General features: G+C 42.2%; 1 protein-coding gene across 1 annotated transcript in view; it reads right to left on the bottom strand.

The window, feature by feature from the left end:
* Positions 1–27,171, bottom strand: part of TG (thyroglobulin) — a 439,344-nt gene that overhangs the window by 186,645 nt on the left and 225,528 nt on the right. Inside the window, exons 36-40 of the mRNA XM_089685945.1 lie at positions 20,040–20,174; positions 11,523–11,687; positions 6,238–6,439; positions 4,655–4,748; positions 2,399–2,558 (exon numbers count right to left, since the gene is read on the bottom strand). Of these exons, the coding sequence (XP_089542071.1) occupies positions 2,399–2,558; positions 4,655–4,748; positions 6,238–6,439; positions 11,523–11,687; positions 20,040–20,174 (756 nt within the window). The remainder of the gene's footprint in view (positions 1–2,398; positions 2,559–4,654; positions 4,749–6,237; positions 6,440–11,522; positions 11,688–20,039; positions 20,175–27,171) is intronic.

Below are 27,171 nucleotides of genomic sequence, written 5' to 3'. Positions count from 1 at the left end.
TAGCTCCTCTTAAAGTATTTTTTAATAATCAATGAATAGACTGCATACAGCAATGTCTCCATTCATAAACCAACCTTTCTTGGCGCGTTTCACCACTCCTGGATTGCTCACAGGGATAGGAGGATCATTCTTGTGAGCAAGCCAGGAGTCGTGAAGAGCGTCATGGAAGGTTGGTTTTTGGATGGAGACATTACTGTATGCAGTTTTTCATCGATTACTAAAAAATACTGTAAGAGGAGCTAAGTGGAGTGTGGCTTGTAGGCAGGTGCAGTCTACAGTCTCCCATGCAGGTGGCACGTGCCTGTGGATTGTATGTGGATTGCTGCTAACATTCTTTGATATTTTCAATAGTGGTGTATCACACGTTGTATAGTGCATTGGGGTGCAATTCACAATGAATGTCACTGCAACATTTCACATATAGAGCAGGTTACCAATCATTTCCATATTGCACATGTGAATGGGCCCCAGTGAGACTCTACATCTACTTTAAAGGGAAAAGAGCTAAGGAAAGGGGGAAATGTCTGATTTTGTAGTTGGCCATTCTCAGTCTGCAATAAGACTGGAAATATTAACTTTGTTCATTGCTGCCATATGTAAGGAATAAAAATCTTTTGTTTTATGAGGCAGTACAAACACTTTCTCAAACTTTCAACAGCAAAATCGTAATATTGGAAATTTGTAAGCTGCAGATTGCATCGATAAAGTATGATCATGCAATTACAACTCTGACGACTGCAATCTGGAACAGATTTCTGTACTGTGATCCGTGTGCCAGTTTTACTGCTACATAACCTATATAACCACAAAGCTCTGAGACAACACATATTTGCATAACCTGCATAAAAGATATATGAATTCTACATAAAATAATATGTACTTTTTCATTTCATTTTTTTTTTGTTTACAAACAGTTTTATTATATGAAAGTAAACTGTAAAACAACAGTTCATTTACAAATGATACAGTAGAAACAAGGCACTTCTGAAAAGCACAATACAGAAAAATATATTAACGCAAGAAAGAGAAGAAACAGAAAGAGTAGGTTGCAAGTACATGAGATACAAAGATGATAGGGTGGATTGAATGATACATCTGTCAACAGTATATGCCAGTCAATTTTCAGTAGGGATGTTGTTAAGTATGCAATAAATGTCTATAATCCCTCCATGACTCCCACTTTTTATCAAACAAGTGCATCTTATCCAGTAGGGTATAATGAATACATTCCATGAGTATTACAGCGTCTATTCTGTGTAAAACAGAGGCCAAGGGTACAGAATTGGACCTCCAATGTAAGGCAATAGACCATAAAGTATCAATACATATAGTATGTATCAATCTCATAGTGGCATCAGAGACCCCCGGAATATGAGCTCCCAAAAGGCAAGTCTGTAAAGATAATCGTACCGGGGAACCCACCAGTGAGGTAGCCACCTCAGATATCCTGCACCAAATCATAGATATGGACGGGCAATCCCAAAATACATGGACCAGAGTGCCTGTGAGGCCACAGCCCCGGAAACATTTTTTCATTTCATTTTAAACTAGTCCACCAAAAAGTGATAGATGGGGCCTGGTGAGCTGAGTCAGCCTCAGTGTCTCATATGTGTTAGACGCTCCAACAATAAGATCATCCTGATCTCCTCTACTAAGCATTTACATCAGTATAACAGTTCTAACAGTTTAAATGAACACATCACCAACATTAATTTGACCTTTAATTAGCCGAAAACATAAGATAAACATTTTCTGGAATGCCCATAATGGCGATCAGGAATCAATGATATTTCCTCGGGCAGGGGCACCATTAGAAATCATGGGTCCCCATATAGCCTACTTGACCAGATCCCCCCTAATCAACCTTAAGAGTGTGCCATTTTCTGCAGTTCCTGGCAGATTCCTGTCCCAGTATTTGTGCTGTGAATCATTCAATAGAATAAATAATCTCCCTCTCCTCCACTGCGAATCAATCGCCAAGGAAAGCAGGTATGATTAAAGGGAGGGAAGAGGGGGCAATCTGAATCTTTAGCAGACACTGTCTAATTAATCAATCAGAGGGTGATAGATTGAAATTAATCTTCCTGCATAATTGTTATTACTGCTCGGGGATAAGGCCAGCACAAGAGGACTTATCATCATGCATTTTATGTCATCATCATTTTATAGAATGATCATGAAATGGCAATTCTGGTCGGATTCTTCTGGTCAGCTTCCATTAAAACTCCATCCAAATAAGTCCAAACCATCATTCTTTTCCCAAAACCATGCCCTATTTACCAAAAACTGTTTGTTGTCCAATAAAACTGGAACTTTCCTGTTGGAGTTGGGACTTTCGGGTGGTAAGTGGGTCATCCTACACCCAGACAAAAAGGTAAGCCTGACAATAAGAACTTACCTGCACTTAGGAAGCCAAAGACACCAACTCTGTACCCTGCAGTCACCACGATAATGTCCCCTATGGCAGCTTGGTATGATCCATCAATAAATGTCTGTCCAATCTCGCTATAGTCACTGGGACTGTTATGGAAGTACAAGAGAACGGCTGTGCTTGGTCTCTGTAAAAAGAGGATAAAGAGAATTCACAGAAAGCAAAAGATATAGCATATTTGGGATTTATAGCTACAATTCATAATTAGGTACATGTCTATGAAATTTTATTTATTACAGGCACTTATATAGTGCTGTCAATTTACACAGCACTTTACATATTTAATATACATTCTCATCAGTCACTGCCCTCAAAGAGCTTACAATCTAAAGTCTCTAGATCACATTCATACATTCACATACTAGGGCCAATTTAGATAGGAGTCAATTAACCTACCAGCATGTGTTTGGAGTGTGGGAAGAGACCCACTCAAGCACAGGGAGAACATGCAAACTCCATATAGGTAGTGCCATGACTGGGATTGTAACCGACAACCCTAGTGCTCCTAGGCAGAAGCCATTTTGTCACTGTGCTGTCCATAAATAGAAATAATAGAAAATATGTTCTTAAAACGTCCTCAGTTGGGGCAAGGTCCTAGAGCTGAGAAAGCCATTTAGATGATGTGTAAAACATCTTCAACACTACAGAACAAGTCCATTTGAAACTTAGTATCCAGTACTAGCTGCCTATAAACAAATTGGGGCACACATCTAGCCATATTTTAGATAAAGGCAGTTTAGCAAACAAATAGCACACTAGAATCTAATTGGAACTTCTGTCTCACCAAAGGGTATGCCTTCAAGGCTTCAAGGTTCAAAATCCTAGTAGTGGCCATTTTGCAAAGTTGTTCTCCTCTCACTCAAAAGGAGGAGGACAGGTAGAGGTTATGGCCACCGCCATTTAGGCAAAAATGTATTAGGGGTTGAAGTTTGAGATAATAGTGACCCATTCCTTTGACCTTACAGAGAAAAGTAAAATCATTACTTAACTCCACCATTCCCAGCAGTATATGCTAACCTCAGTGCCGGATTAAACTCTGTGGAGGCCCCTAAGCAGTCAAGACCTTGGGGCCCCTCTTGCAGGTTTCTGGAGATTTCTCATGTATGTTCTCTAATGGGTTAACATTGAACTAAGCAGTGTGCACGTTGGCCGCAAGATGGAGATGACCATTACTACTGTATGTTACACCAAAATGTTTTAAACTGACAGCTGAAAGAAGATGAGCTTTTAAGAGAAAAATGGTAATGTGATCCTTATGTTATTGGTTTATGTAGTTTAGGTTGGTATTGGGTACTTTACATTAATACGGTTTTTTCTCTATAGAGTTTTTAATGAGTTGATTAATTTTTTTCTATCTTTTGTAAACAATTTAATAAAGCTTAATTGTTATGTTCTTTCAACATCAAATCAATATTATTTTGATTCACTGGGCCCTTAGACAACATGAAGCCCATAGGCCAGTGCCTACTCTTTCTATTTGGTAATCCAGCACTGGATAACCTTTCCTTTCCCATATAATGATCCATGCAGCTACCATAAATGATGTGAACCACACCTCACTTCAAGGCATGGATGGGCATATGACTTACCACCCTTCTGCCATGTGACATGGTTGGTGCCTCCTGATTGGGCCCAGCTCTGTCACATGAGGGCAGGGAGCAGATTCATAGCCCTGTGTAGGCTCTGACAGGTTAGTTTATAGTTTACACAAGGGTTTCTTTCCCCAGGTCTGGTGACTAAATAGAGAGTGTGGGAATAAGGAGAGCTGAGTATATGTTGCTGGGGAAGTTGGAAATTATATACTTCTACTTTTTTTGCTTTGCTCTGTAAGAGCAACAGGAAGGGTCATTTAAAAAAAACAGAACCAAGTATCCTGACTAACAATTTCCTTTTTTATTTTAAATGTATTTTTAATCAAAAACAAAAAAAAAAAAGGTTTGATTTTTATTACACTTTAAAAGGGTTACACAGGGCAAAAAACATCAGTCTGTTTTAGCAAAATCCTCCATGTTCCTGTTTTTACTATCACATTTGGATACCATAGAGCTCAGCTCATCCAATTAACTTTGGCGTCCAATATAAATATCCGAGGACTTTGTTGTTTGGAACCGATGAAGAAACATATTGGCATGTTCCTAGCCTTTATCCCACTCCAAATTCCCATTATCAGAATACTCAGGCAGTAGGACTTCCAGATTGAAGAACATAATATTAATTACTTACAGTAATGCGGGGAACAAAAACATTGAGATACAAGCAGTCTTCACTAACAGAAGAGTACTGGGCCTTCCCATCTCCCGGCTGTAGGCAGCTTGATCTGAAACAGTGATGGAACAACTTACATAGCGCACAGATGTACAGTATACCTGTTCTTAGTCCTGTCCAATAACAGTGTACACATAAATGTTCTTGGGTTGGGGGGGCAGAAAAAAAGTATCTAAAAATTGAACATCTACTTTCTCCACAGGCTCATCCCTCATAATATTTACCTTTTGAATGACCTGACTTTCTTTTATATCATAAGCTCTCACAGACAGGAACCTCCCATCCCTCTTGTATTGATTTGTATTGTAACTTTTGTGTTTTCCTTTATTTTATATTCTCTTATTTTTGGGGGATATTTGTTGGAATGAGACGTGTGGATACCTTCTGTTCTAAGAAGGCTTTACATTGCTATGGACTGATTCAGCTGAAGGGATTTTTAAATCCTTTTTTCCCTTCTCTCCATAACCTCTATGGTTATACTGTATCGCTGGGACCCAAACCCTACTACATAGAGGTTATGGTTTCCATACACTGAATGGCAAAAAAGCCTGAATCATCTGTATGCAATTTGGAGCACCAAGTAGGTTGTAATAAGGTGGGTCCTATGGGAGGGATCCTTTCCACATAGGTTGAATCTGGAAGGCTTGTTCCCAGTTGTAGGAAGGCTATCATTAATTGCTAATGCCTTTCTGGTAGGAATGGGGCTGCTCTTGTCTGGTCAGGGGTTGGGAAGGCACAGAGCCGCAATGTCAGAGCCCCCTGGGAGTGGTAACCCAGGGGTACCTTTAGTATCACTATGGTTTTGGGACCTCACTGTAAGAATGAGCACTAAGACACAATTTCACAGTTTTTTCATGCACTACTCCTCCTGGGCTTTTTGGTCGAGACCAGGGAAATTTTTGTTACGAGGCCACAAGGTCCAGCCATTGTCTTGCACATTCTCACTTTTCTGTCACTGCAGGATGGTAGCGTTTGGGTCTACCCTGAAGTCTAGGGGGTAGATACAGTATGTGGCCCTTAGGTTCCTTCCTCCCCTACCTTGAGCTTCTCTCTTTGGGAAAGCCCCTCACGTATTACTCGGTGGTTGCCTTTGGCAGATCAGGAGAGTAGTCTGCTGGGTCTTTTGACTAGGTGGATCAGAAATGCCCTACCCTTGCCAGGAGCACTAGTGCAATATTTGTGGGGCGTTCACACACTTTTTTTGGTTCGCTCTGGTGGGGTTTCTTGTGCACCACTGACTCAGAAAAAATAAAATCTGCATGCAGTTCGGAATAAATGGCTCTATCATAATAGGCTATGTTTGCATTATACACCAGTGGTTGTGAATATGCATCTGGGTAATGGGATGGAAAACAATGATTTTCATGGGTTCGCCAACTGTCCATTTTTTTGGGGATATGTGATAGAATGAAACGTGTTCTAAGAAAGCTTTATTGTTATAGTAAAATAAGACATTGCGCTATCCAAAGTACACAAACCCAGGCTGCCAGTTTGAAATTTATTAGCAGCCCCCCACCACACCACCACGGTTCATGCCTTACCTGACAAAAGTGGCATTCCATGTGCCCATCCAGGTATATGGCTGTGGAGGTCGGAAACGGTTCTCCCCAGTAGGTGGCGCAGCATAAGGGACACCAAGGAACTGGTTCACAGTCTTAACATCTGAACCAATAAGAACAACTTGAGTTTTGCCCTGAATAATACCCTGAGGAATGGCTACTGATGTCAGGGGATGAGCAGGAGCTAAAAAATTACAAAAAAATTCATATAGATTGAGTTAGACAGTGTACACATTAAATGGTATCATGATATGTTTAAAAAACAGTGATTTACAGGAATACTTCATTCAAATCCAAAATGCATTAAAAAGGCACTACCCACACAGTCCGGTCAGTCAGGCTTGGGATCGCCCACAGCTCCATCTGCCACCGAGGCAGATGGACTCAGCAGATTGCACCAGCTATCCCTTCTACCTCTTCAGCACATCACAACGATCTGTGATCCAGCTGTACCTCCTCCAGCCTCATAACAGCAGATCAGCACCTCCATGTGGACCTGAGGCTGGGGAAAAACATTGAAAGAGCCTCTGCATTTCACCCGCAACCCACGGATCACAGGTGCAATGCTCTGCAGACTTCCTTGCAAAAATTAGTAAATGCAAATTGATCATAAAGCCAATGTTGCTGCATCTACTGCTTTTTGCAAAAAAGTGAACTAAAGCTGGCCATGTGCTAGTAGAATTTCATTCCAAAATTTTCCTTTTAGAATCATTTGTTCAAATTTTTAATGGTTAACCTCCTTGGCGGTATGATTCTTTCCGATTTTTTGTGCTGAAAGCGGTACATTTTTTTGCATGGAAATATGTAGTTTGTTATTGTAGGCTGTAATTTTTAGGAATAACTCCCTGAAATCTGTCCGAACAAGAGTCTAGTAAACATTCCGAATATGATAAAACTTGAAACACGAAATCATAAATTATAATTTAATAAATAATCATACAAAATAATAATATAATAATAAATTTAATTTAATAATATAATCAAACCAAAAACACTGAAATTTGAAATACAGAGGCAAATTTGCACATCGCTGAGCAAAGTCGCAAAATCGTTTTCAGTGTCTGATGAGGAATTTCCCCCAGGAATCATTATCACTCAATTCTGCAAGTGGTTCTAATTTACTATCGCTGTTCTAAAACCGCTTTTGACGTAAAGGGACGCTTTTTGGACGCCATGGACTTTTCTAAGTTTCCAGGCAGAAAGAACAGACAAAATGCAGGCAGGGCGCAGGACAAAGCAGTAGGGACAAAATATATGTGAAATGCATTGAAACAGCAATGACAGCAAAAATGACATTTTTTTTAAATTTCAAATTTCCCGCCGGTTCCAGCGCCCGTACGTCCCGACGTCACAGGGACCGAAACACGGAAGGAGGATGCCGGCATCGGCCGGAGGAGATGGGACGCTGCAGGGGACACATCGCGGGAGTGAAGGACAAGGTAAGTGCTGCAGGGACTCCCTGAGCAACGCCGCATGGTAAGCCCGAGTGTAGCTCGGGGTTACCGCTCTTGGTATTGAAACTTTACCCCGAGCTACACTCGGAAAAACCGCTAGGGAGGTTAATGTTGTCAAATTCACATTCATTTTTTGAATTCAGTGACAATAAAATTCAAAAGAGCAGGATGGAAATTTTTTCTCGAACACATGAATTTCTAACCGTGTATGTTGTTTTCATTTGGGAATTAAAATTTGTTCAAAAATCAAAAGTTTTTTTTAAGTACTTTCGAAGGGTATGTGTCAAGCCATAGAACATACTGAGAATGTTAGTAGAAAAATTTGTTTGAAAATCTACTAGTATGAGGGCAGTTTACACATTTACTTTTTTTTTTTAGCCAGGGGCTCAGCCTTTAACCCTTTTACCGCTAACTGTAAATTGTCGGCTGTGCAGCTGCTGGATTGCTTCCACACACCCCTGAAATTGATCTCCCCTTCCTGCTAATGACCCCAAATCGACTTCCAGGTCCTGGTGTCAACAGCCTGATGTACTGACTGGGGAAGAAGCTATTGAAGTGCGAGCTGCACTCTAATAAGTTCCTGGAGTGCTGGTGAGACCCTTGATGTCTCATTAAAGAGAACCTGTCATCAAAAAAGTACCACTTTTTGTTCCCTAAGTGATGAAAAAAACTATTTAGTAATTAAAAGTGTAAAAATTTAAAATTTCACCCAAAATTTTTTTGAGACTTCACACACACACACACACACACAAACATATATGCACACATCAGGGGTGCATACACACAAAAAGCTGATAGCGCTATACATGTTACATATCGCCATGCATGCCGAAGTGGGAACAAAAAGTTTACGCCAATTAACTCTAAACTGATCACCTGTAGGGTCTTTTAAATCGTCACCCATGGAAAATATAGGGTAATGAGGTTTGCCACTGCTTCACAGGCTCAAGGAATTTTAAGCCTTGACATTTTGGTTATCTATTTACTCTTCTTTTCTATTTTAACAAAAATTGGGTAATACATTGGGGGAGATTTACTAAAAACCAGTGCACACAGAATCTGCACAGAAGCTGTGCATAGTAACCAATTAGGTTTTACCCCTGGTTCACATCTGTGCGGATGGTGCCGCTGCAGATCCGCACAAAAATCTGTGCAGCCGCACCACCCGCACAGAGGAATGTGGAGGGTGCCAGTAACTCTAATGGCACGCCACCCGCACTGGAAATCAGAACTGTACTGGGAACCGAGGTTCCCGTGCGGGCTGAGTTTTCCGAAGAAGTGCAGGGACTTCTTCCCTGCGTGTCCTGGGGCACGGGAGTTCATTCAAATGAATGGGCTCTCGTGCCCGTGCAACACGCGGCCCGCAGGAACGCGGAGATGTGAACCTAGCCTTATTGTCAAACCTTCATTGAACAAGTTGAAGTTAGAAGCCGATTGGTTACCATGCACAGCTGCACCAGATTCTGTGTGCACCAGTTTTAGTAAATCTCCCCCATTGTGTCCTAAAATTAACGTTAGTGTATTTTTTACTAAAGTTTTGCATTTCATCCTTTCCTGGATATCTACCGTGTTGTAGATTTTCTCCCACTCACTCCCAATCCTTGGACATAACATTCCTCCCAGCCTCTCTTCTGTTTCTCTCCATCCCCTACTCTTTTCCTTCCCAATACCCCTCTTTCTTCCTACTTTTTATTTTCTGTAGAACCTGGAAGGAGGTTGTGAGGATTATTTTATGTTGACATGTTGCCCTGTGGAGCGGAAGCCCACCTTGCTAACCTCCTCCTTGATCCCTTTTGGTGTGCTAGGAAAATGACTCTCATGGTTGCGATGTCTTTTACCTTCTAAATGAAATATTCTGTAATTGAACGTGACCTTATGCATTGCGGATTATTTGCTGGATATTTCTGTATCCTTGGATCTCCTCCTTTTGTACAAGCTTTTCAGTGTGTTAGGTGCTTCACTATTTTGTAGTACTGTGTATTATGTTTTTTATTGATGAATAAAAACTTTTCCAGAGAAAAAAAAAGTTTTGCATTTCGTAAACTGCTGTGCTAATATGTGAATTGGAACTACCACCATTATATATTCTAGGGTGTCTGCTTTCAGAAAATACACTCACTGGACACTTTATTAGGTACACCTGTTAAATTGTTTGGTAACACAAATTGCTAATCAGCCAATCACATGGCAGCAACTTGCATTTAGGCATCTAGACGTGATGAAGACAACGTGCTAAAATTCAAACCGAGCATCAGAATGGGGAAGAAAGGGTATTTAAGGTGAATTTGAATGTGGCATGGTTGTTGGTGCCAGATGGGCTGGTCTGAGTATTTCAAAAACTGCTGATGTCCTGGGATTTTCAGGCACAACCATCTCTAGGGTTTACAGAGAATGGTCCAAAAAAGAGAAAATAATCAGTGTGTGGCAGTTGTGTGGCTGAAAATGCTTTGTTAATGTCAGAGGTCAGAGGAGAATGGGCTGTGACATTCAGATGGTAGGGTCTGAATTTGGTGTAAGCAACATGAAAGCATGGATCCATCCTCAAGAAAAAACACTTTAGCAAGTATTTAGGTGACGCATACATCAATCTTCTGTGCAAAAACTCTATAAAAATATATAAAGTGAACAAAAGTATTCAACACAAAGAAAATGGTTAATGAAATTACAGTAATTAATTATAATTATATTCCAAAAGAAAAGTCCAAATAAATCAGTCCACAAGATGATCACCACGTGAGAAAAACTTGTGCGGAATGAGTGAATACGTAAATATATGTGAAGTGCCCCCCTCGCAGGTGTGCGCTCACCAGAAAGCGTTGCCTCCCACTCTCATGGTTGGCACACTAGGCTTTAACAGACGATTTTCAAGTGGTCTGAATCAGACCACTGTTATATTTTATTCTCCTTATATCTTGAAAAACAAGAATCCTAGGACAGGTACTCCTGAACAAATTCCTCCTCCTAATACTCCATACTCAAATTACCATGTAAGATAAAAAAAAGAGAAAACCCCAAATGGTGCAGTACCAACTAAACAATTCTGTATTGCCACAATAGGGTGCCACTTACAAGATGTAATTGAATAAAAAGCCCAAAGATATTAGTTGAATAAGCTCTTAGTATGAAGAAAGCTGAATCAGTGCTCTCACCACCGCCAGCCCTCGATCTCTGACGCTCCCGCTTCACCTCCGGTTCCAGTCAGCGTCACTTCCGGTCGCCGCACAGCCACGTTCTGACGCGTTTCGTCACTTCCGACTTAATCAGGATCCATCCTGCCTTGTATCAATGGTTCAGGCTGGTGGTGGTGGTGGTGTAATGGTGTGGGGGATATTTTCTTGGTAGTAGCAAGGTGTCCCTAATAAAGTGGCTGGTGAGTGTATAAGATGTTTAGCGGTTTTACTTCATCGACAGGCCTAAAATGATTGTTTAAACGTGTGCAAAAAAAAAAAATAAAAAAACAGCTTTACATTAGATTGTAAGTTCCTCAAGGTTTACTGGCTGAATGGTTAAATGTTCTCAGTAAAATACTCCAAAAATTGTAAACACTGTCTAAATAGGTAAAATAAACATGTCAATATGGATTGTCTCCATGTTTCCTTGTCTAAGTGGCCTTTGAAGGCACTCCTACTGCCAGCCATGTTTTGTACTTATAATTGTTTTATTACCAGAATTTTACATATTTTAAATATTTAGAATATTACACTTTTATTACCAGAACTGTGGGAGTTCGGCTGCCAAAGAGGAAATAACACGGTGAATAGTGGAGTTCCCCCTTAATGCTTTCTGTAGGCCTTCTATGCAGCCCATACGTACCTCTCTTCCTGAAAGTATAGGTTGCAGATTCTCTGACTAATAGCCGACAGTGATGTCCTTGCAGACTGTAATAGCAGTTTTGTGTTTCTGGATAAAATACACATTTTATGGCAGTCTGTAGCACATTGATAGTTGTCGTTACACACGCGGGGACCCGAGCACACGCTGCGGAGGAATCACATAGGATGAAAGAGCAATTATACAATGACTTTATATGATTCCATGGTTTACTTACCGCCATATAATGTTTTATACCTTTGTTAAATATGCTTTCTTGTTTTTGTTTGTTTGTTTGAGTAAGGGAGGTGTACAGTTGCAAGAAAAAGTATGTGAACCCCTTGGGATTACGTGGAGTTTTGCATAAATTGGGCATAAAATGTGCTCTGAACGTCATCTAAGTCACAACAATAGAAGAACACAGTCTGCTGAACATAATACTACACAAACATTAGATGTTGCCGTGGTTTAATTGCACATAACATGTAAACATTCACAGTGCAGGGAGGAAAACGTATGTGAACCTTTAGACTTAATAACTGGTTGACCCTCCTTTGGCAGCAATAACCTCAACCAAACATTTCCTGTAGTTGCAGATCAGACCTGCACAACGATCTGGAGTAATTTTGGACCACTCCTCTTCACAAAACTGTTTCAGTGTAGCAATATTCTTGGGATGTCTGGTGTGAATCGCTCTCTTAAGGTCATGCCACAGCATTTCAATCGGGTTGAGGTCAATAGTCTGACTGGGCCACGCCCACGGAATATGCCTTCTGGAGTGGCCCAGTCAGAGTCCTGACCTCAACCCGATTGAAATGCTGTGGCATGACCTTAAGAGAGGGATTACTTTGATGCAGTTGGCCAGCTTAAACATTTATTGCAATATGTGTGGACTAAAAATCCCTATTTTTTATTGAAATGTTTGCTGGAAAGGGTAGTTAGCAGTGTGCAGAGGGTTTCTCTAGGACAGTGATCTCCAAACTGTGGCCTAGGGGCTGGATATGGCCATTTGCTTGCCTTTATCTGGCCCTTTGGGCATTATTCCACCAACTGTCACCAATGATGCAGCACTATTCCCTCTACTCACACCATCAATGGGGCATTATACTTCTCATTGATATCAACAAAAGAGAACTATTCTTCTCACTGATATCAATAATGGGACACTGTTCCTTCTATTAAAACCAATGATGGGGCACTGATCCTGAGGCTTCTTCTACTTCCACCGGCTATAGTCCGGCCCCGCTAAAGTCTGGAGGACAGAAAACTGGTCCTTTGTTTAGAAGGTTTGGAGACCCCTGTTCTAGGATTTCTAGTGTTAACATGTGGCTACACCCCTTTAGCATAGATAAATGCATGTACAAGTTATAGGGATTTCAGCACAGGTATATCTTGTTTATGATATCCATAGAAGGCTACAGAATGTTTACAGAAATGACACCACTGCCAAGAGTCACCAATGAAAAAACATTGCTCTTGTCAATGGTTTTATCTCTGTAAACATTTTGTAGCCTTCTGTAGATGTCAGACATCCTGCATCCCTCCTTCGTCAACAACTCAATGATTGCACATTGCTTCTCCTTCATCTAGAACTCAATCATGGCACATGGCTTCTCCTTCATCAAGAACTCAATGATGGCACATTGCTTCTCCTTCATCAAGAACTCAATCTTGGCACATTGTTTCTCCTTCATCTAGAACTCAGTCTTGGTACATTGCTTCTCCTTCATCTAGAACTCAATCATGGCACATTGCTTCTCATTCATCAAGAACTCAATCATGGCACATTGCTTCTGCTTGGAACTTTTCCTCTATAGTAACGCCTCCTCGTCTTTATCATTACAGACAAATAACGGATTACAAGCAAAAGCAATGTGCCAGCATTGAGTTTTTGACAAAGGAGAAGTAACGTGTTTGCATTGAGTTTTTGATGAAGGAGGGGTGCAGACTGTCCAACATCCATAGAAGTCTACAGAATGTTTACAGAGATGTAACCACTGACAAGAGCAATGTCTGGTCATTGGTGGCTTTTGTCAATGGTGTCATCTTCTTAAACATTCTATAGAATGTGGATGTCAGACAGCCTGCACCCATCCATAAACGCAATGACAGCATGTTGCTTCTGCTTGGAATCCATTTTCTACCTGCATTGAAAAAGAAGATGAGTTACTATAGAGGAAGAGTTGTTCTACCTACATGTGACATTTGAACAACCTATGTACGCTAAAAAAATTATTTAATTAGTTTGGGTACAGCCCTTATATATCTAAATCAAGGATGGGCAGCAAGAGAGCTGTTAACATAGTCAGTACTCTGTTAGGAAGCAATGCTACAGATAGAAGTTGCCAGGGAAGAGCAGCAGTGCAGAGAATTACCTTTAAAAGCTAACTCTCCAGCTACCAGCTCAGTAGCTCACCAGCATTTTTCAGCATTAACTTTGTTGGAAAGTCTTAGCTCATTGGTGTAAAATCTAAGCCATCCCATCTATTTTTACCACCCTAGCCAACAAATGCGATACATTGTGGTTTAGTAATCACTAAACAAAAAACAATATGTAAAGTATGTAAAAATTGACACCCCCAAATTAAAATCCTTTTATATTCTCAGTAATAAAACACTGCAACTGAAATTCTGTTTTAAGATGAAGGACACATATCTCAGAGCAGCTGTTGCACTGTAAAAGGAAATTGAGCTTTAGGCCTTTAGGGTAGCAGTTTCTGCTGTTCTGGTGGGAGCTTTCTGTAAGTTATACCCTTGGTTCCTTAGTGATGAATGTCCTCTATTTCATTGCAGCTACCATTTATTAAAGCACCCTAATTTCATACACCCTTTTTTGCACTGTGGAGTTTAATAACCAGATGTGCAACAACTATATTATTTTTATTTGATATTATTACATTCACTCACCAGCCACTTTATTAGGTACACCTGTTCAATTGCTTAGTAACACAAACTGCTAATCAGCCAATCACATGGCAGCACCTCAATGCATTTAGGCATCTAAACGTGGTAAAGACGACTTTCTGAAGTTCAAACGAGAATCAGAATGGGGAAGAAAGGGGATTTAAGTGACTTTGAACGATATGGTTGTTGGTGCCACACAGACTGGTCTACGTATTTCAAAAACTGCTGATCTACTGGGATTTTCACATACAGCCATCTCTAGGGTTTACAGAGAATGGTCCTAAAAAGAGAAAATATCCAGCGACAGTTGTGTAGATGAAAATCCCTTGTTGTTGTCAGAGGTCAGAGGAGAATGGGCAGACTGGCTTCTGTGACATTCAGATGGTAAGGTCTGAATCAGGGGCGGACTGACAACTCATGGGGCCCCCGGGCAATAGGGGATCATGGGGCCCCTGTGTCCTTGCCCAAACTCAAAAAAAGCCTATGAAAAAGGTACCAGGGGCATCTCATGGGGCCCCCTACTGACCCCCGGCCCTCGGGCAGTGCCCTAGTTTCCAAATGGTCAGTCCACCCCTGGTCTGAATTTGGCGTAAACAACATGAAAGCATGGATCCATCCTGCCTTAATAAAGTGGACAGTGAGTGTAATTGTTAGCACTCCTATGCATGATTACTTTATCAAATTAATATGAACTTATTTAAAGTGTGGCTTTTTTTCAGAATCACGAACCTCAAATACTATTCTTTATCTGAGAAGACACTTTATGACCGCCTTTCCAAACATTTTTAACATGAAGCAACTCTTGAACTAACTTTTCAGACTCAAGGAACACCTACTAATAATTACTTTATCTAGTGCTCGGATTATATTAGCATGATGGCTACTGGGAAGAATGCGGTTTACATTTGTGGTCATTGGAAATAATCCCTCCTTACAGGTAGATAAAAAGATAATTGGAGTCAGTGATTACCAGGGGTGGACTGACAACTCATGGGGCCCCCGGGCAATAGGGGATCTCGAGGCCCCTGTGTCCTTGCCCACACTCAAAGCACACCCAAAAAAGCCTATAAAAGGGTACCAGGGGCATTTCATGGGGCTCCCTACTGACCCTGGGCCCTCGGGCAGTGCCCGAGTGCTCGAATTGTCAGTCCGCCCCTGGTGATTACTTATCTGAGAGGCACAAATTGTCTATTTTCTCAAGAAACCCCTAGACAACTTCTGGAGGAACCCTAGAGTTGCACGGAAAATGGTTGAGAAAGGTTGCTCTATGATCAATCAGGCTCATCAAGACTGTATTAGGTATACAGAGGTAATGTCAAAGTGCTGGCCAGGATGACCAGAAGCTCTGGAGGCATTAAATCTACTCACAGAGAGGGAGGATGATAAGAAGATCTGGAACTAGCTACAATATGATCCTAAAGCATGTTCCTGTGCACCTAATGTCAGCTGTTCTAGAGTGGGGACACCAGAAAACTTCCCTAATGGAGTTCCTTTCCCACTCTTGGGCTCCATAGCAGTTAGTGGGCTGCTATGAATATAGTTCTCTCACTACTGAGTTATATAATAGATCTTCAGCTCGTCACCATTAAAAAGCTAACACAGTCCCAGCCTTGAAGCTTTAGGGCTCATGCACATTGACTTTTGCAGGTGCAAGTATCCTCTAGCACAGGGGTGGGCAACTGTGGCCCTCCAGCTGTTGTAGAACTACAAGTCCCATGAGGCATTGCAAAACTGGTGGTTACAAGCATGACTCCCAAAGCAAGAGGCATGATGGGACTTGTAGTTCACCACCAGCTGGAGGGCCACAGTTGCCCACCCCTGCTCCAGCATGAAACTTCCAGCAGTTTCCTGCCCTTGGGGAGCCAGGATGGAGATCTTGCACAGGGCTGCAGAAGTGCATAGCTGCATGCGACTGTAAATATTGATGCTCTTTCACATCAGCATTCACCAATGCATGTGCGTATGATGTATTTCTCCGAATGCAAAATGTCCATCTACAGAAATTAAGTCATGCAGGATTAGGAGCAAGGGCAGACTGACCATTTGGAAACTCGGGCACCGCCCGAGGGCCCAGGGTCAGTAGGGGGCCCCATGAGATGCCCCTGGTACCTTTTTCATAGGCTTTTTTGAGTTTGGGCAAGGACACAGGGGCCCCATGATACCCTATTTCCCGGGGGCCCCATGAGTTGTCAGCCCTCCCCTCATTAGGAGACAGCACTTTAGATCAGTAAGCGTGTTCAGTGCTATGCAATTGTATTAATGGGGCCCCCTTCCTACCTCAGACTATTGAAGTTGCATGGCCTGCTATGGGTATAGTTATGCAGCTGCCAAGTTATAAAATAGATATCCAGCTTGCGGCCATTAAAAAGCTCACACAGTCCCAGACTTGCAGCTTTAGGGCTCATGCACAAACATTTGTAGACATAAAATGTGAGTGTAAACATAAAATGAGTGTAAAACTCCTGTCAGTTTCCTTTGCCTGGGAAGCCAAAGGTGACTAGTACAGCCAGCTGCAGAATTGCATGGTTATTTTGCACCAGTGTTTAACCATGCATGCGCCTGTGATGTATTACCCTGAATGCAAAGCTTCAACATTTAGTAAATACATCTTGTAAGATTGGCAGACCTCAATATATGCTTTATGCCAGCAAACACAAGGAACTCAAAGTTCCTCCAGAGGTTGCTAGGGGTTCCTTCAGCTGTGTTGACCTTCTATTTGATGGTGCCTGCATATGTATAAGTCCAATGTCCATTTGGGGAAGTTGGCAACATGACACCAATGATCTTCTTATCCATGTGTAAGGGTGACTTTTTAACCGCCAATGTAAGGAAGGCATTCTAACTACTGACCACCAAAATAAGGGGAATGTTTGCCATTGACACCAAATGAAATGGTTTTGGTAAAGGTTCCCTTAGACCTGAAATTACATTAGGGGTTCCTTTGGGGTAACAAGTTTGAGAAAGGCTGTTGTACATTATGTCTGTCCGTTTTGACTATACTTGATTGCCTGTCTGATCTACAAAGCAGAGAAACAGAATATTGGAGAGGTGGATTCCATGGTGTACTTAAATGGCCCAATGGAGTATGTCTTCAAATTTAGAGGTATTTAAAAGGCAGCTTTCTGCTAGAAAGGGCTTTTTGATCAATCAACCAAAACAACAGGGAGAAGAGAGGGAAAGAAACGTTGGGGTCCAGATATAATATACAGTATCTGTTAAAAAAGGGCATTTGGGGGATGTAGGGTCTAAAGGGCTTCCTCTTCTCTCTCTCTCTCTTTTTTTGGTGTGACTGGACAGCTGCCTTTAGTTGTTAGAGTCAGTTGCATTAATGTTTTGTACCTTATGTGCCATTGATAGCCCCTGCGTGGGCGTACCTTTTGCCCTGTTGGCGTTAGAGCACTGTTTTTCTTTTTATTTTGCACATTTTTTTTTCTTTTCTCTCTGTGCAATTGATAGCCCCTGTGTGGGCGTGTTTTATTGCCTCTATTTTATAAAATGTTTAAAAATTAATAAAAACCATTGAAATATACAGGGCTTCCTCATCAGGGCCTAACAATGTTGGACAGAAGGGGATTCTGAGAGCAGGAGTTTTGCATCTTGAGTGTACAATTTCTGCAGGAGAATCAAGCTGTTTGCCGTTATCATGGTCATAATAGATCTACTTAACTGCCCAGCACCTTAGAAGAAACATTTCCCACAATCACAGTGCAGCCATGGTTGGAAAAGTTCTACTTTTCAATTACAGGCATTAGTAATATGTGATGCAGCAGTTCTGTGATTCACGCTCTTTAGTGAAATCTCCATGGGAATATATGGCTGACTCATATAGGCCAGTGAAAAAAAGTAGCTCATCTGAAAAGCAGAACTTGGCTTGTCACAGCTGTGCTAGGAATTCAAGGTAATCCCCTGTGCTGCTGGGTCCTCATTCAGAAAAAGAAGACCTGGTACCCGGATTGCCCAGCCAAGACCAAACCCAGGCTTCTTCACCGAAAAAGGAGAGCCGAGTTCTGGGAAGAGTGAAAATCATATAGAACAGTGTTGCGTAGGTTGCTGGTGGTGCTTGTATCTACACCCTTATAGGAAGTCAGTAAAAGAGTGCTATTCTTGGCTGCAGAATTACACATTGAGAGATTTTACAGTTCAGTAATGATCTATAAATGTGTATGGAAATATTACCACGTTTGGAAACAAAAGTTAGAGTACATTCTAGGGACAATCCTTCGAGAAGTAAACTGCCTAGAGCAAACAGCTGACCCGATTTAGGCCTTATCCAGCCCCAAGACATCTGCAACTGTGCTGCTTTTATGCAACATATGCAAACTATGAATGACACACACAGCATTGCAGCCACAAGTTGCAAAATGTAATGTAAAATGTATCATTGCACAGTTGTATGCTGATTTTCGTTCCTTTAAATTCTGGCTAGGTGGAACAATATTGTACAACACCTTGTAAGGGCTCATGTACACGGGGCGTTTGGAAAACTCTTTTGAACGATGGAAACTGACTGCTGGGAAATGTAGGTTAAAAACGCCAGTTTATGTGCATTTGCGTTTAGTAGCATTTTTAAAAGATAACTATTTCAGTCATTTTGAGGGGAATAGAGAGAGCAGAAGCAGAGAGAGCAGTATGTGTTGAGATGACCTGTCTTTTCTGGTTGTATTCACTATGGATCCCATCATGAGCATAATTCTACATTCTACCATTTTTTTCTTCACACGAAACCTGGAACTGACTGCGCTGGTGTACCGGTCCATTTGAATATATGTAAAACGCTTTGCATGCATTTCTGATGATGAAAAAAGGCTCTGGACAGCATCTGGACATGGAAAAGTTCAAAAAACGCTTTAAACGCAAACACTTATAAACGCGATTAACCACATTTAGATGCGTTTGAAACGCCGATAAAATCTACCCCTGAATGCAAGTTTAGTGCGTTAAAAAAAATGACTGTAAACTCAACTGCCTGTAAACGACGATGTGTACATGGACACATAGGAACACATTAGGGAGAGTTCAGGGGCTGCTGAAAAAAATTCTGAACAGCTCCTGAAGGTCAGTTTAGGAGCTGCAGTGTACATGAGCCCTAACATGAACATGCCCCCAGGCCATGAACAAAGGAGACCTTACCTGACAGACGAAAAGGGACCGAACTGCTAAGTACGGTAAGGCATTGGATTCTTTGGGCACAGTAAGAGACCACACATCAAAATGCATATAACCATTTATTGACATAAAAGAATCATATTTCCATAATAGGACCCATATTACAAAAGATACTCTTCAAAAGAGAACATAAGAACAAAGCACATCAAGTTGAGCACAGTTGTCACTATGTGCTGAGTGGTTATACTTGGCTATACATGAGGAGGGCTCTGTGCTCAACTTGATGTGCTTTGTTCTTATGTTCTCTTTTGAAGAGTATCTTTTGTAATATGGGTCCTATTATGGACATATGATTCTTTTATGTCAATCAATGGCTAAATGCATTTTATTGTGTGGTCTCTTACTGTGCCCAAAGAATCCAATGCCTTACCGTACTTAGCAGTTCGGTCCCTTTTCTTTTCAATATTTACAGGATTTGGAACTAGGAAGCTTGTTTTGATAGTTTCTTACCTGACAGACAGTAACTCTGCACTGTGCTGAGTGGATCCGACTCTCCCCGACTGATCTTCATTTCATCATAATTGGCCAGGGAAGGCTCAATTGTCACAGCACTGGGGTCCAGGGTTAGCCAATCATCCAGCAGCACTGCCATGGAGAAGAAATTAGCATACACATTAGAAAATGTATGAGGCAATGATACATGATCAGCAGGGGCGGACTGACAACTTATGGGGCCCCCGGGCAATAGGGGATCATGGGGCCCCCGGGCAATAGGGGATCATGGGGCCCCTGTGTCCTTGCCCAAACTCAAAAAAGCCTATGAAAAAGGTACCAGGGGCATCTCATGGGGCCCCCTACTGACCCTGGGCCCTCGGGCACTGCCCGAGTTTCCAAATGGTCAGTCCGCCTCTGATGATCAGAGATAATATGTTATATACAGTGCTCAGCATACATGAGTACACCCCAACAGATTTGTCAGAAAACCTTTCCTTTCCGAATAAACATTTTCTTTGGGACCCTACACTACAAAATACCCCCACAAATGTGGGCCATTGATTGCAAACAAGTTTTGTTAATTTGCACACACACAAAAGTATTTTTCCTAACAAATTAATTCAAGACCATGTTGCAAAAATGAATACAACCCAATGAAAGTCTTAGGAGCAAAGCTAAATTTTAGATAATAAAATCCTCATTAACAAGAATTCAACTCCAGGTGAGTCTAATTATGAATTAAACAGATGTCCAGCAGACAGCAATGGCACCACATGAAAGAGAAATGTCACAAGGCCTGAGAAAGAAAATCCTTTCTTTACACAAGAAAGGCGAAGGCTAGAAGACCAACAAAGCTTTACTTATCAGTCACAATATTGTAGCAAAAATTATTAAAAAATTTAAGATGGAACTGCATCCATCTCACAGAGACATCCAGGCTGTCCACAGAATTTAACACCTTGACAGGAGTGTCTTCTGATGAAAGGAGTTGAGAAAGAAAGCTGAAAAGAGAGGAGAGGAAAAGGGAAAGGCAATCAGAAGAGAGAAGGGAAAAGGAAAGGAAGAGGAGGGGAAGGGAGAGGAGAAGAGAGAAGAGATGGGACAAGAGGGGAAGGAAGAAGAAGAGAAAGGTGGAGGGGACGAAAGTGGAGAGCAGGCAATGAGAGGAAAGATGGAAAGGGAAATTAAAGTTAGAAAGAGCAAAGGAAAAAAGGAAAGGGAGATGAAAAAAGGATGACAAGAAGACATGAAATGAAAGGAAGGAAGAGAGTTAAGAAGGTGTAACCAGGACTTTTTTTCAGTGGTAATGTGGGGGAACACAGTTCCCGCACCTCCAGCAAGGATGTATGTAATGACAAGAGGTTCTGGGGTGTGCTGGAGGGTCTTTTGATGCTTGCTACTAGGGGATCTATTGCTGCTGGAGGAAATCTGTTTTTGAGTGAGGAGTATAAGTTTCTGGGGGGTCATTTGTTACTGGGAGGGATCTACCTTTGAGTAAAGGGTCTAATATTGCTGGGTGCTGGAGGGTTTAGAGATCTGTTGTTGCTGCCGGGGTCTATTATTTCTAGGGGATCTATTGTTGCCAGGGGGTCTATTGTTGCTGGCTGCAGGGGATATATTTTACTGCTTTTCTTGTTATCCTTAAAAAATTCCAAATTACTTTGGACACCAATATGATACTTGGTTCTGTATTCTGTAAAAGGGGCAGTACTGGGAGGTGGGTAGGAGGTGGAACCAAGGGATGGTGCTAAGAGGTTGGTGGGGAGTGGAGACCAGGTTGACTCAGAAGTAGGGGGGGCCTGCACCTATTCTCTGAGAAAAAAAAGCCCCGGCTATAACAAAAGAGGAAGAAAGGAAGGGATGAAGGGAAGCAGAAATCATAAGCAAAGAAAAGCAAAAAGATCAGAGGTAGCAGTAGTACAGGAATGCAGCGCCCTCTAGTTTTGGTACGTTTTTGTGTTTAGTTAGAGGCTTGCTAGAAGCCTGGGTATGAGTCAGCCAGGGAGTGAGTCAGTGAGGTCACTTCAGGTTAAGCTGGGAGGCTTTACAGGCCAGGGCTTCTGTAGCCCTCCCACCCTTTTAGAAACTGCTGGTACTTTCTAGAAGAGTAGCAGAGGAGGGATGGAGGCCTGGATTTGCATGTTTGAGGGAACCTGGCCAATCCCCAGGGAGAAGGCCTTGTATAGTGGCTAGGACAACCCTTAAATATGGGAGAACCTGTTCAGCAGAGTTGAGTTAGAGTCAGGTGGAAGATGGTGTGAGAAAGGTGCTGCTGGTGTGGAGCCTGGGAGGGGGCCCCAGAGTAGGGAGCTTGCCTACAGGCTGAAGCTGGACAGAAGGACCTCTGCTGTCCCACAGTCTATCTAGGAAAGACAGCCTGTCACTGGGAAGTAGCTAGCCCAGTGAAAGGCCTGAAAGCAGCTGCAACCCATTAAGCTACAGGAACAGGACAGTGTGAGTACTTCTACACCCTCTGGGCCAAAGAAGGGAGAGGGCAGTCAGGTGCAATACCCAACTAGCTCTCCCTGGGACTTAATTTGTATGTCTCGGAATCCCTTGCTCAGGAACACTCTCAGGACAGCCAAGTAAATGAGGAGATTTTCATCTGGGATCTGAGGAGGTCTGAGGAGGTTCACTAAGGGGACCAAGTGCTCCTTGAAAATACTGTGTGCTGCTGATTTTTGTACTTCTGTGCTTAGAGGTATGTCCTTCAGAGTTCCATTGGGCATCCCATATACCCCTAAGACCCCATCCAAGCTGTTAACAGCAAAGTTTTACTGACTTTGGATGAAAATGTGGAAACTAAATGTTGCCTGTGCATAGTTTAGGGGAACCCAAGAACTCAGCGGCCCTCGAGAGGGTAGCGCTAAAGGAATAAAACCCAGATATAAAATAAAACACGGGATTACAAGTCGCTCTGTCTCATCGAGTCTCTGCTATGTAGGATACACAGCTGTGTCAATATGCGGTTAAAGGCAAAGGTAAAACAGGATTCTTAAGCATCTATTTGTTCTAAAATTACTCCTAAACATATAATTTTGTCTTTATAATTAGAGAATTCAGCATAGCTGCTATGTCAGAAGATTACAGCTGTCAGTAACCTTTATTTCACTCTTCCGGTGAACCTACCAGTTCATTACAGGCTCGGCCCAGGCCATTTATAGGTGCCGATGACCCTAGAGATTAAAGTACAAACAGCTGTCTACTTCCCAACATTCTCAAAACCTTCATTTTTTCTCATTTGTTTTCTGAATATTTAGAATACATGACCAAAAGTGGAACTTCAGTTTTGCAAGTTCAACTTTCATCTTTGCACATGTTACACCTTACAAAAAACAGGCAGTTGTCCTAATGAAAGGCCTGTATGTTGTAATCTCACAGTGTGTCAATTATCATAGCCAGGAAACTTGGCTAGAGCATTCTGCAACAACAACCGGAAACCACTAAGTGCCTAAAGGGTATGTAACCCCACAAAGATATCATGATAACTGTTTTCAGTTAGCATTGCACCCAGCGATCTATGGGAACTACAGAACATCTCCCCTATGATATGGAGAAGAGCAGAAAGTGGGGGTTTTGTAGTCCTAAAACTTGCTGAGCTAGGGTGAAATCACTGCACCTCTAAACTCTAACATCACCCCCCCCCACCAAAAAAAAAATTCGAACACCCCTTTCCCTACCCAAACTCTAACAATTTACCTTCCCCCATTTAAACTCTAACATTACCCCTCCCATATCTTAACTCTAACACTCACCCCTCCCATATCTTAACTCTAACACTTACCCCTCCCCATCTAAACTTTAACACTCCCCCCTCCCATACCTTAACTCTAACACTCACCCCTCCCATACCTTAACTCTAACACTCACCCCTCCCATACCTTAACTCTAACACTCACCCCTCCCATATCTTCACTCTAACACTCACCCCTCCCATACCTTAACTCTAACACTCACCCCTCCCATATCTTAACTCTAACACTCACCCCTCCCATATCTTAACTCTAACACTCACCCCTCCCATATCTTAACTCTAACACTCACCCCTTCCATATCTTAACTCTAACACTCACCCCTCCCATATCTTAACTCTAACACTCACCCCTTCCATATCTTAACTCTAACACTTACCCTTCCCATATCTTAACTCTAACACTTACCCCTCCCCATCTAAACTTTAACACTTACCCCTCCCATATCTTAACTGGAACCCTTACCTCTCCTCTTATCTAAACTCTAACACTTACCCCTTCTCCTACCCAAATTTTTACACCCCTCCACTGACCTAAAATCTAACACTTAACCTTCCCCCTACCCAACTTCTGGGCGCCCATTCACAATTAAGCATTCTGTCTTGGTGCATTAACTGCACTTGTTAATGTGTTGTATTAACGCATGCCATTCAGTTAGGAACAGGCTACCAACACACCTCAATGGTTCAAATTATGCACATGACCTTTCTTTAGCAATGTAGCACGCCACAACGCACAGCAGGAACATGCAGTAATGCACACATTTTGTTACATGTTGCCACAACGCACAAGTGTGAATGGACCCCAACCCTTAATCCACCCCCTATCTAAATGCCAACACTTACCCCTCCCCAAATTATAATTCTTAATCCTTCCATAACCCAGATGCTAATATTTAACCCTCCCCCTAACTCAAACGCTAATTTTAAGGGCTGAAACACATTATGATAAGAATCAGCCAGCTGGTTGAAAACGAGAATAAAACCATTCATGTGCAATGGCAGGTTTGTTCCTGGTTATCTGTATCTGCTGCCCATCCTGATCTCTGGCTTGCTCCTGATTATCTGTGTCTGCTGCCTTCCTGACCTCTGGCTTGTGCCTGGCTATCCATTTCTGCAGCCTTCTTGACCTCTGGCTTGTGCCTGGTCATCCATATCTGCTGCCTTCCTGACCTCTGGCTTTTGCTTGGTTATCCATATCTGCTGTCTTCCTGACCTCTGGCTTGTACCTGGTTATCAATATTTGCTGCCTTACTGACCTCTGGCCTATTCCTAGTTATCTGTTTGATGCCCATCCTGACCTCTGGCTTGTTCCCGATTATCCATGTCTGCTGTCTTCCTGACCTTTGGCTTGTTCCTGGTTATCCATGTCCTCAGTCTGTCCAGACCTTTGGTCTGCTCCTGACCATCCATGTGCACATCCAGCATGAACTTCTTCTGTGGAAAGCCATGTCCACATCCCTGACCTTTAACTCATGGTTCATGGTTAGTGATACTTGATGCAGGGTAAACCCAGAGGTCACGACCTGAGGTCAGCACACAGTGAAGCCCAAGCCATAGTGAGAGGAACCTTGGTGAATATTGACTGGCTCTTAGAGCAAGTAATGTGAGATCCCCCAGGATACAGAGTCCAATGTTGGACCATCATTCTACTTCAGAGTGTCCTGAAGATACAGTATCTCCCAGGTCTTACCTGTTCCAGAGTGATCCTAGTCCTGTTTCCAGGGCTTTCCTCTTCCAGTCTGCTCCAGCACAGTTCCTACTTCGAAGACCTAGCTTCCAAGTCTGACCTGTCCAATGGTGCCAGGGGCGGACTGACCATTTGGAAACTCGGGCACTGCCCGAGGGCCCGGGGTCAGTAGGGGCCCCATGAGATGCCCCTGGTACCTTTTTCATAGGCTTTTTTGAGTTTGGGCAAGGACACAGGGGCCCCATGATCCCCTATTGCCCGGGGGCCCCATGAGTTGTCAGTCCGCCCCTGCATGGTGCCCTGCTGTATCGTGAACTGGCTGGTAGCCTGCAGTTCACAGTTAAGCCTACCATGTCTCATTGGGTATCAACTCAAACAGTGTAGCTAGAGGCTCCACATCAGCATAGTGGGCATCATGACACACAGCTTGAGTAAAAAAGCCCTTTGCTTGCCAGAGTCAGCTCTAAAGTACTCTAAAGCTCATACTCCCTATTGATTGAAGAGCTTTAGCTCTAGTGTTGGGGCTCTGCAGAAACCCCACTTCTTCCATGTCTCTCAAGGAACAGTTTCTTTAAAATGAAAATTACCCGTAAGACTTTGAACACCTTTAGTTGTGATGCACCTGAAATGTATGTAACTGCTTTAAGATGAAAGCCCATTTGGGATATAAATATACTTCAGCACATTTAATTCTTGCTGCTTCTAAAGTAGTATTCTAAGGTTTCTACACATAGTAAATGGTGAAGAATCCAGATTTTACATTTTCCTTAGGCGCAGTACCACCCAGGGGAAGCCATGCTAATAGGCAACCTTCAATTTCTGGCAAGGCCTAGGCAAAGCAGGCAGGGTTCCAATTTATTATAGCAACTGCTTAACTAGTTCTTGCAAGTTTTAGTAACTACTTGTTCTCTTTTGATGCCCATGCATACAGAACCATAAAAAAGTTATGGAAGCACACACCGGAATCCACGCCTAAAGTTCTGCTTGTAAATTTTATTGCCAAGAACTGTGGATCCAATTTAGACAAATGATTTCCTTTTCTGGGAAAACTGAGCTTGCCCTATACAGGGTGAATAAAAATCCTGAATATGCTGGAATAGCTACACATTCTAATGGTCCTACTGATGGCAACCAGTTAGATCTTACCTTTCCATATTGCTCTTTGTCTTATGCGTGCTGAACTCCAGGCATACTGTTCTGCCCTACTTCATGTCATTTTTCTGTGTTTTATTGAACTGCATCAGGTTATGAATGTTTTATAGTATGCTGACAGTTAGTGGAGGTTTTGGGGCACTACAACTTGTTTACTATTTGTTTTTGGTTTCTACCTCTCCTTATCCTTCCTGTTTAGTGTTAGATGGTTCAGTCCTTGCTAGAGCCACCTTTTTTCTTCCATGTTTCCTCAGTTAGTGATTTGCAGAGACAAGGCTTAGGAAAGTTATTGTCTTCTTACGCTTCAAAAGACTAGAAATAAACCATCTGTACTGCAACTGATGGTGCCAAGTCAGCAGGTGACCATACTGTCTGGACAGACTGGGTCTAAGAAGGTATGTCAGTACATAAAGAAACATTTGAAACAGAACACGTACATTAAAACACAAATTATGCAGTTTCTGGGTAATTGTAGAGTATGTACGCGAATATGACTTGGTATCAGCCTCTTGTAATGTTGGGTATAGACGCACTCAGACTAGTAGAAAAACCAA

Source organism: Staurois parvus, unplaced genomic scaffold (assembly GCF_062004578.1).
Source record: "Staurois parvus isolate SC_StPar_1 unplaced genomic scaffold, SC_StPar_1.0 ptg000389l, whole genome shotgun sequence".
Lineage (NCBI taxonomy): Eukaryota > Metazoa > Chordata > Amphibia > Anura > Ranidae > Staurois > Staurois parvus.
This window is presented reverse-complemented; position numbering and strand designations above follow the sequence as displayed.